General features: G+C 32.9%; 1 protein-coding gene across 3 annotated transcripts in view; it reads left to right on the forward strand.

The window, feature by feature from the left end:
- The window catches only part of LOC106868572 (uncharacterized), a 63,022-nt gene that overhangs the window by 22,931 nt on the left and 28,076 nt on the right, over positions 1-12,015 (forward strand). For all 3 annotated transcript variants that reach the window (XM_089353253.1, XM_089353241.1, XM_089353248.1), the window contains 2 exons: positions 3,515-3,710; positions 5,881-6,050. In XM_089353253.1, the coding sequence (XP_089209379.1) occupies positions 3,515-3,710; positions 5,881-6,050 (366 nt within the window). The remainder of the gene's footprint in view (positions 1-3,514; positions 3,711-5,880; positions 6,051-12,015) is intronic.

The following is a 12,015-nucleotide window of genomic DNA, read 5'->3' on the forward strand; positions in this document are numbered from 1 at the left end:
CGCATGATGGAGACTGTAGAAGAAAAACAGCCGCGTGTCTTTGAGTGATGTACATTTGATCCTACTCGTCCCCGAATCCCGGTATCTTGAGTTATCCGTCATTCATTTAATTCTATGAGTATAAGTCCTGCAATCTAAGTCGAAAAGATTATTTTAATCACAATTGTACAAACCTCCCAACTTATCTTTCTATTATAAATGAATTGCATCTCTCGCTTCCAAACCTGCTGATGTTAAAGTGCACAGAATTAAAATGCTGCCCAAATGAATTTTGCCTTTCATCCTTCCGGAGTTAATAAAATAACTGTAATACAAGTACTGGAGTCTGTATAATCGACAACACTTCTCTCTAGATAAGTTCTATATTACAAAAATTCAATATGCTATGTATGAGAGAAACGGTTAGATTTGGGGAAAAGATTTGTGGTGTTTTGCTAAGGGTCTTTACATTCTGATTTCAATTCCAACTACTGTCATTTTTGCTTTTCATCTTCCAAAAGCCGATATAATAAGGATCTATCTAATAAGGTCTTGCGATTTTATATAATCGACAATATGTTTCCACCAAAATGGTTTGGTCTTACGTCTATGTTAGAAATCAATATTAATATACTGCTACTAAAAACCGACTGATCTTTCAATCAATTACTTGATTGGGGTTTATAAATAACCATCTGTGTCCCTCATTATCTCTTTCTTTTTCATGGCTATCTTGAAAGGAATTGGAGAATAATCGAGTTACTTAACACATCTTTTATGTAGCCCGAGGGAAAAGATAACTGAGTCAACCCTGACAAGAACAGAATTCGATATTTAGTCCAGATATATTTCTATATGCATATTCATACTCTTTAATGATTTGTAGAAAATTACAGTTTAATTGTTTTAATGTCTGGGAGTTAAGTGACGATTATTATTACCACATGACATACGATACAGGCAATCGAAGACTTAATGACAGTTTCAGTTTCCTGTATAAGCTATTTTATTTTATCTATTCTTCAAATATTCCAGGAGTGGCATGAATTTCAAATTCCTACATATCTTTTCTTCTAAAATATATCAATCTTAATTAAAAAAAAAAAAAAGATATAACAAAATACAGATTCATGTAGAATTAAAAATCGGGGTTTCTCAACAAAAAAGGAATGAGTTTAAAATAGGTATCAAAGACATTTTAGGATGGAACGAAATAATTCCATTTTAAGATTTTGAAAAAGTAATCTGCGTTTCTCGTTATATACTGAAATAATGTAACTTTGAGACTGAAAATTATGTTTGATAGTTAAAACAAAACCATTGTGCATGGTTTGATAAAATTTAGCATTGTATGTACGGGCACCACATATGTTTATTGCAGCCTTAAGCGTAAGAGTGTAAACAAAAATTGGCTTGAATCTTCGATCTTTAACTATAGTACAATCACTTCGTAACTGAGTAATTCATTCTAACTAAATATCAGAATAGCTTCTGTTATTGTTCTGATAGAACATCAAGTTCTCTAGTATTTACACAGGAGCTCTATTTAATCTATTTCTTTACAACTTATAAGCCATTCTTTTATCTTTATCCAAACATACTCATTATAGATCATTTATTTTTGCGATTAACCAATACCTTGCTAGTAGAATTTAAGCAACAGGAAACTGTGGAGAAGCCTGCATACGCACATACATACATGCACACATATACACATATATATATATGTGTGTGTGTATATATATATATATATATATATATATATATATATATACATCATCATACACATATGTACATGTACGTATGTACGTATGCATGCATGCATGCATGTATATGAAATGAAAATGAGCTTAACAGAGGCGAATAAGGGTATATTAAATAGCATATCATATAAATTCTTAGCTTATTGAAAAGCCTCTATTTCCAGAGAGTGTAAACCAATTGCTTGGTAGCAAATGCTACGAATTTGAAATGAGAAAGGTAGAAAAATTTAAAGAATTAAGGATCCTCGAACATTGACATATTAAGGAAAAAAACAGCCAGATTGTCTGAGCTTAAGAGGACGTGTGTGTACCTCAATAGGCATCATTAGCACAGCAATTGTCATAAATTATCTTCAGCGGATGAGGCACTCAAACATATACAAAAAAAAAAAGTAAAATACATTCATGGCCTAGGCAATTTGCATAAATGAGATCTAAAATAGCCAAGAGAAATGACAGAGAAACTAGTGACATATTTAGACAAAAAAGACAAATAAGGATAGATAATGTATAATATTACTTAAACTGAAAATGTTACTGACCGTTACTCCGAATTCGGATCCTACATTTTTTAATATTGTTATCAAAATAAGTGGGTGTCAAACACTATCAGGATATTATTATATTGTCTGCTTAATTTTATCAGCCAGTTATTGTTATCGAGAAGTGTCCGGCCCACAGGCATCACAATAAATGGCTGCCTCGGTATCAAGAAGAATTATTTTAAATGGAAAGAATCTAAATATATTACTGCATAGATAGAAATAAAGAATGTGTCTCTACCAACATTTTGCCTACATCCAACAAAAGTTTAGCATCAATATATATATATATATATATATATATATATTCAGCTGTTTTTTTCAATCTTTAATGTTATTTTCATTATCAGTTCATAAGTATTCTTTAGTTTTACTTTCAAACATTTCTGTTTTATTTAGTTATCTATTTTGTGAACTTCATCCAATAATAATTTAAATTCCTCGGGTTATGTCATGCTGACGATTTTTAGAACAATGAAATGGCGTTATACATGATTACCTCAGACTAGAAATTTTTAGATCTTCACAACGATCTTCCTTGTGCCTCGATTTGAAATTCAAACTTCTGGGACACTACGCAAAATGAAAAGTATATTTAGTGCATACAGCAATTCACAATTTCTAAATGTATGCCTTCATTATTCAAATTGAATGTTTAAGGAAATAAATGAACTCCTAGGATAAGATAAAAATTTAGAAAAATTTAAATTAACATATTGGTTGCAAATTTTAGCACAAGGCCAGTGATTTCAGGGGAAGGGGTAAGTCGATTACATCAATGCCAGTGATCAACTGGTACTTATTTTATCGACCACGGAAGGATGAAAAGCAAAGTCGACCACGGCAGAATTTGAACTCAGAACATAAAGACGGACGAAAGCCACTAAGCATTTTGTCCGGCGTGCTAACGTTTCTGCCAGCTCGCCACCTTAATCTAAATTAACATATTGACGTCATAAGAACTTAGAAACTTCTAGAGAACGTTAAATAATTCGGTTTTTCTTTTGTTTTCTTTTTAACGGTTGAACTCGATGTAGGAAAAACTATAGATTATAGCATGTAAGTATCAGTTTAAAAACCCATTGCATAGAAAAGGCTGAAGTTTATCCGTAGGACTCGAACCCATATCTTCCATATTTTTTATAAATATGACAGACGTTCTCAATGTTTTGTTGTTTATTTATGTATATCATAGATCTATATCTAATTGTTTGAGTTTTTTTTCTTCAGCCCCTAAGTAGAATTGGTGTGAGGAGGACACGATTAGCAAATTTAACTTCGGAACAAAGCATGTCTTCAAAGAAACCCGGAGAATCAGAAAGTGAAAGTGGTTCTGAACACTTGAAAGAATTAACATCGGAGAGCGATGCTATTGGTTTGGATATTTTTGATGATGCATTGTGGGATACTGACTTAAACTCTGAAAGTAAGGTTTTTGCATTTTTATTTACTATTTAAAAACTGTAATTCTTAGAACTTGAAGTCTCTAAAACAAACCTTTTTTTATCAAAAAGTCATTTTAAGGATTACAAAAAATAAAAAAATAAAATGCTAATGAACTGAAAGAAATTATCCTTTGAACTATGTATCAAACGTTTTCCAGGGTCATAGTAGCCCTCTACTGGTTTCAATGATGAGCATTCAATTGTTAGATAGTTCTCGAGCGTTGCTGGTAACATGTAACCCAGTACAACATGTTGCTCGGTGAGGTGGATCATTCAATAAACATCTTGCAAGACCAAAAAACAAAAACCGTCAAAGGACGGAGGAACTCATGAGAGTCAATGATGAATAGTACAACCTGTACTGTGAATCCCGACTAGTTGGGATTGGTTGTTCAACCACACTGAAGGATGATATTAAATAACATGAATTTAACATGTAAGCGGCTGAATATTCCACAGACATGTGTACCCTTACCAAAATTCTCAAGCCGAATCGACATAATAACATATGACAAGGCTGGACACTTGAATTGCAAATACAATCCAAAGAGAAAGAGATGAATCGCCCCTAGTACTGAACTGTATTATTTTTCATAGTTCCCAAGGTGTTGACCTTGGCGGAATTTGACCTCAAAGAACAGAGAATCGAAATGAATACCTCAAGGCATCTCATTATATCCGACACCCACGATTTTGCTATTTTGCAGTCTTCCATATATCAGCAAACATGCAGCATTAAATTAATTCAATATCTTATTAATCAAATTTAATTACGTTTTTTTAAAGAATTTCAGTAATAACACAATTATATAGGTCCACTTACAACATTGTGTTCATGCACAAGTTCTAATAATTAACTTTCATCTTAGCATACCAACCATCCAGACAGGAATTAATATATTGGGACATCCCATAAATAATGCGGTTTTTTCAATTGCATGAACTAAAAGTCGGAGGGGGACTAGATAAACTAGCTGCATCAACTTGTTATAAAAGCAGGTAGTCATTTTACCTTGTTCTTATTCTTAGTGCAAGTTTGTTTTGTGAGGATTGTTTTGTACTGAGGATTTTGTGTTGAGGAGTGTGTTGTGCTGCTTTGCAGCAGTTTTTGTGTGTGGCGCCATCTTTATTTGGTGGCCTTTGACGAATGAGCGAAATGAAGAGCTATGCGGCAGCAACGGAAGTCAGAGTTCTGTCGTCCCGGGTATGCTGAAACAGAATGAACTGCATTGTAATTTAGACCTGCTTCGGAAATATCAATATATGGTAAAGAGGGAGGGGTCAAACACAAAGTTAACCCCACCAGACGAAGACAAGGTGAAGATGGAAAGTAGAGTGATAATTAATAGAACTTTTTCGAAAACAAAACTAAGAAACTCGAGAATGCAATGCAGGAGGAGGTGGACGAATGTCTGGAAAAATTAAAGAAAAGCAAAACGTTTTATACCAGAGGGAAAAAATACGCTTTAATGGCAGTTACCTTTTGTCTCAGAAGAGGAGGAAAAAAGACACTCCACTAAGCTGCTACATGGAGAAAAATGGACACTCCTGCCCACTTACCTGGGTAAACGAGTTACCAGAATTAGGGTGGGCAGGATCCCACCTAGAATCGCTCTAGAATGGATAACAGCAGCAATTTTCACCGCAGGAGAGAAACGAGACAACGAGGAGGTGAAAATAATAATGATAAACCGAACCCAACAAGTAAATTGATGGGGGTTCGGGGTAGAAATGATTTTTATGGTGAATCAAAAAGAATACGAAGATATACCAGAAACATTGGAGTGTTGTCTCCCGCAGCCGACCACTTGCAATGGTTCAACCGGCATTGATCTCAGTTGTCTCGTAGAACATGGAAAAAAACTTGGACATTCTCATTTACTCCAGACCTAACTAATAGAAAAAAACCCAGTTATTCTGATTGCTAGACTATTTTCAATGTACAAGAATTCAATTATAAAATAATTTTCACGAACAATTTGCGGCCAGGATAGCATTTCAATTATTAATTAACACATGTTAAAAAGACATTCTTGGTATAGTTTAGTTCAGAAACTTTATGTTGGTACTGATTATTTTATTGATTTAAATGCTCTTAATACGTAAATAACCACGACATTATTTATTTATTTATTTATTGAACCATTGTAGTTAAACCACCATATGACCATTCTGGACGTTCGGCCTATATTAATCGCTGTAAGAAACTTGGTGCGACACCCATTAGCTACTTCTTACGTCACATGGAAGATAACAAACTGGATTTACGTTACCATGGATTAGGTGGCAAAGGAACGAGTGCTGTCACTCCAACACTAGCAGTAAGAACTTATGTACTTTAGCAAACTGTCATAATTGTGTAGTCGTCGATTGTGTGTTTATGTTGTATTTATGTATGTATGTATGTATGTATACAAACATACAAGCTTTATCTAATATTATAAATGCGAAAACTGATTTCTGTGAGTCGGTGTGTCACACTTTGACTCCCCCATCTCTCACAGTTCAATGACACTTTTGCTATTGCTCATGTTGGTGTGAGAGTAATAGTAGGCATAAAACGGTGAGGGCGGGGGCGAAAAATAACCGAGAGAGAGAGAAAGGAAAAGAGAGGGAGAGAAGGAGAGACAAAGAAATTTAGGGAGAGTTGATGATGTTTTATTAAAAGTAGTAGTGTTGATAGTGGCAGTGGGAGTAATAATAAGAGAGAGAGAAAGAGGGACTGAACACTGAACTAACATACTGAACTACCATACTGAACAAACATTGAATTATTTTACACACACATTTACCCTATTTGTGATGGTAATGTGATGATAGTAATAGTATGAGCTGTAGTTGTGATAGAGGCGGAGGTGGCGGTGATGATGGTGGTGGCAGTGACTGTAGCCAAGGCGGTCAGGGATGATGGTGAGAGTAAGCGATGTGAAAGACAGCGGTGATGGTGGTGGAGAAGAAAGCAGCGATGTCAAAGGTATTGATGGTGGTGGCGTCTGAAGTCTGAATGGTGTGTGTGTGTGTGGCAGATGTAATGCAGCTTTGCAATAAGTTCCAAGTCAACAAATTATTTCAATTTTGAAGAAAATTGTTCATTGCTTGAAAAATATTGTTCAATAAAATTTAATACATACTCAACGCATGAAGTGTCATTGTTGGGCCCAAGGCCTGATGAAGATCCCCCCCCCCCCACGGAGCAATCTCAAAGGCCACTAGGGCGGTTTTTAAGTCAGTATATATATATAGATAGATATACATATATTCTTTTACTTGTTTCAGTCATTTGACTGCAACAAACCCGAAGGCTGTAAATTACGGCGAAGAGCGACACACATAAGTCCTTTTTTATAATAACTATAACTATATATTATTTTTATAATAATATATGCTCCATTTAGAGCGACTAAACCTAAACAATTGAATGAAAAAAAAGATGAGTTGAACCACAATGAATTATATGGCGCCGCACACACTCGATTCAACCACATAGCCCACCCATCAATTTCAGTCAATTTTAATGTATAGACAATTTTAGTCTCATATATATATTTTTATATATACTAGACTAAAATTATCTATACATTAAAATTGGCTGAAATTGATGTCGTGTTCAATTCCCAGTGGTTCGGTTAGGGTATACATATATACAATACGCACGCACGCACGCACACACACACACACACACACACACACACACACACACACACACACACACATACATATATATGTATATATATATATGTATATATATATATATAGAGAGAGAGAGAGAGAGAGAGAATGAGAGGTAAAATCTATACACTGTGATACCCATCCAACATTACCATGAATTTGTTACCAACATGTATACATTCGCCTGTGCTGAAAGCAAATGGAGTCTGCACTTCAGAATACCTTAGCTACACTATTTATCAAGTACTTTATGCTATTGATAAGCAAATAGACGATAAGCAAATAGGCTCTACTTCCTTCGAATATACCAATGATACAAAATTAGATAAATATAATCTATTGATTAGCGTTCTACCCATGGCTATTTTGATATTATTGCGTTATATGTCATCCTATGATTTAGTAACGCTTGAATGATTATCGTTCTAAGTACAAATGGGAGATTTGTTAACAGCTATTCTGTTGTCATGTTAACTTGAAAGAAGATCGTTCGTAAGTTCAGGTTTTTTCAGCATAACGTTGGAAATATGTCGGAAACACCAAAGAAGATTAAATGAAAATCTATGACATAATTATTTCGTTCACTGATGCAATAGTTTTTACTTCCTGATCTATGTTTGTAATAACAGCTTCCTGTGACCGTAAATTTATGTAATAGATAGGTGGGTTTGATTATTTGAATCCAGGAAAAAAGTCACAGGAAAGTCAGTGGTAAAAAGTTACAGAATAAAAAATCACTGGAAAAAAGTCATTGTGATAGAGTTTCATGATAGCGTCGGCTGGAACATTTGTCTTTAGTCAACATTAAAAAAAAAAGGGAATACATATGTAACGTCACGATACTGTATAAGATGTTTTCAGTCTGTACATGTCCATACATTGTCAATAAATGACTGGTTTAAATTTTGTTTCATTGTCTTTTGATTAAGAAATTGAATAAAAACTTCTTTATATATATATATATATATATATATATATATATATATAATGCCATCATATATAAATTGAATTCAAGTCATGTACAGTCAGTAAACTGATTTCGAATATTTTTTGTTTTAAAATTTTGTTTATAGTATTTAAATAAGATGTGACATTTTTCCAATGACTATATTTTATTAAGATTGTGACTTTTTCAGTAATTTTCTTCCTATGACCTTTTTCCGTACACCTATTATTTCAGTTAATATACTTAATAAACCCTAATATGGTTACTTCTGATGTTGAAAACGTTGGAAATGATTAAGCCTATCTCTATTTTTTATTATAGGTCAACATTTTAATGAAACTCCGTTTAATATTTCGTTGGCATGACACATTACTGTGCCAGATATCAGATATGAACCATCAACAGTTTGCTTAATAAGTTGTTAAATGACATCATAATTTTGGAAGAAATAATATAGCGATACAGGTTAAAACTTACTAAATCGGGATTCTTTAATCCGGCAGTTCAGATTGTTTGTGACAGTGATTTGAAGCTGCTGGTCATTAGTTTGGATGAGCGCAACGTGGTCATCTGTGATGCCACAAGCGTTCCATATTGTTCATGTCTGCCAGAGTTTACTTCCAGTCAACAACAGGGGTGAAGAAAATACTCCAAGGGAGCCTCGCTCTACATGTAAAATACACACCCGTAGGATCTCGCATTTATAAAACAGTGAGTTGAGAATCTTCGATAATTGATATTATTCATGCAATTATAAAGCAAAAATTCTCTCATGGAGTTATCTCCTAGCAAGCAAGGGAGATAACCGAAGTATCATCAACCGATCATAATGTTCAGAAAATAAAGACGATGCAGATAGGAATCTCTTAAAAGCCAACAACTGAAAGCAACCGCAATGTGTCGATTTAACAGTAATGTACTTGTATATCAATTAAAAAAGGAAGTTATATATGTATCCTACACTATAACATTTTTATTGATATTTTACCTTAAATATGCTTGCTGAGGGACAACTGAGAAAATAGAGTGTTGGACTCTTGAACCTTATCCTCTCAGCTATCCAATGAAACATCTTTCATTGCATCCATGCCTAAGACATTTAACTCTCACAAACGTAGTCCTCACATTGTAAAGTGATACTATGAATTTGTATTACTTGTTGCCACATGTATTAGGATTCTTAGTTAAATGATAAAATGGTGACAGGCTGACTGAATCGTTAGCGCGACGCACAAAACAACGGTATTTCGTCTTGTCTTTATGTTCTAAGATCAAATTCTGCTGAGGTCATCTTTGCCTTTTATCCAGTCAAGCACTAGGGTCGATGTAATCGAATAGGCCGACTCACCCTCAAAAACATTTTCAGGTCTTGTGACAATAGTAGTAAAGAAAAAATCACAGAAAGGATTACTTAAGAGATATTTCGTTTGTACACATTTCTAAGTTCATGTCTGCTCCACAGGCCGTGATTACGCAACTGAAAATCCATTCTCAGTGCCATCTGTCGGAGATTGTAATTGACAAGATCAAAGGTCCAGTATCATTACAACGCATTATTTACATTATTTACATTTGACGGATATTTGTTCTCATCTTGTTTGTTGTTACACAACGTTTCGGCTGTTATACCCTCCAGCCTTCATCAGGCGTCTTGGGGAAATTTAGAACTAGGGTTCTCATTACTAAGTTATTTTTCGATGTTGTTATTATTATTATTATTATTATTATTATTATTATTATTATTATTATTATTATTATTATTGTTGTTGTTGTTATTATTATTATTATTATTATTATTCAGGTCACTGCCTAGAATCGAACTCGGAATCTTGGGGTTGGCAGCACGTCTGTCTTTCTCAAGTTCAAAACAAAAGGTGATTAAAAATTCAAAATTTCAGAAATCTAAACGTAAACTATGAAAGAGAGTAACCAGCGTCCATACGTTGATGGAATGACATCATCAGTTTTTAAGTTTTTTTCACTGACAGAAATGTCGATTTCTCAATTTCTGATTCATATTTAGATGGTATTGAGAAATCGACATTTCTCTCAGTGAAAAAAACTTAAAAACTGATGATGTCATTCCATCAACGTATGGACGCTGGTTACTCTCGTTCATAGTTTACGTTTAGATTTCTGAAATTTTGAATTTTTAATCACCTCTTATTTTGAACTTGACAAAGACAGACGTGCTGTCGAAATATTGTTCAACGAATAAAGCATCTATACAATCGAATCGCGCTCTTCGTCTTGACTAATAATAATAATAATAATAATGATGATGATGATGATGATGATGATGATGATAATGATAATAATAATAATAATAATAATAATAATAATAATAATAATAATAATAATAATAATAATACTGATAATAATAATAATAATAATAATAATAATAATAATAATAATAATAATAATAATAATACTGATAATAATAATAATAATAATAATAATAATAATAATAATAATAATAATAATAATAATACTGATAATAATAATAATTATTATTATTATTATTATTATTATTATTATTATTATTATTATTATATAATAATATTATCATTATCATTATTATTATTGTTATTATTATTATTATTATTATAACATCGAAAAATACTTTAGGATTGAGAACCCAAGTTCGAAGTTTCCCCAAGACACCTGATGAAGGTTGGAGGGTATATCAGCCGAAACGTTGTGTTAATAACAAACAAGATGGGGACAAATATTCGTCTAATGTAAATAATGTAAATAATGTGCATAATTCCTCATCTCTTAAATATAGAACTGTATCCGCACAACACTTTCAAAAGTATAAATAGATTAAGGAAAAATACTTCAGTTTCGTGGCTTAAAGATAGCTTATGGTTTTATATATATACTGATATAGGGTGAAATTAATAATTAATAATTTTACCGAGTAGTTCGGTAATTTCACCCTATATCAGTATTGATTAAATAATTCACTCCCTGATAGTAAACTGCAGTTTCTGCGGGATTACTCGTAGCGCACATGGGTGATTGGGGAAGAATGCAAGTTCTTACTCGTCTATATGAATTCGAAAGTGCTGGTTTTGGGATATAAGCTGTTTGATGGCGCTTGGTCGAATACATATCTTAATTATTAGCACTCTCAGATTTATGACTGAAATACTATACTGAAGACGGAAATAAGTGAGTAATGTGTTATACATCTTTTTAATCCAGAAACGCGTATATAGTTAATCAAAGCCGGGTAGATTCGTTATTTTTTTCTCTTTTCTTGCGTGAGTTGGGAGTATTACTGTCTGGGAGATATATTATGGTAGTGGAATAGTATTTTAACTGCTATTTCTAAATTTCGGTATGTGGTGAAACAATTTTGCTGTATATATATATGACCATTTAAAATAAAGTACTCAAAGTAAAGTCTAAGAGTGTATACATACATACATATATATATATATATATATATATATATATATATATATATATATATATGGGGGGGGGGGGTAAAAATAAATGCAAAAAAAGGGTTTTGTATGATCGTGTATAGAGGAATATATTATTTTATTTAAAAGAGTTCCAACTCTGCCTGTTTTTTATGTTTTATTTATATTTTTGTAAAATTAATGTGGGATATAGAATATGGAATATATAATATATAATATAAAAATGGATGGTACAAT

The sequence above is a fragment of the Octopus bimaculoides genome, chromosome 1 (genome assembly GCF_046866305.1).
Source record: "Octopus bimaculoides isolate indiv1 chromosome 1, ASM4686630v1, whole genome shotgun sequence".
Taxonomy (NCBI): Eukaryota; Metazoa; Mollusca; class Cephalopoda; order Octopoda; family Octopodidae; genus Octopus; species Octopus bimaculoides.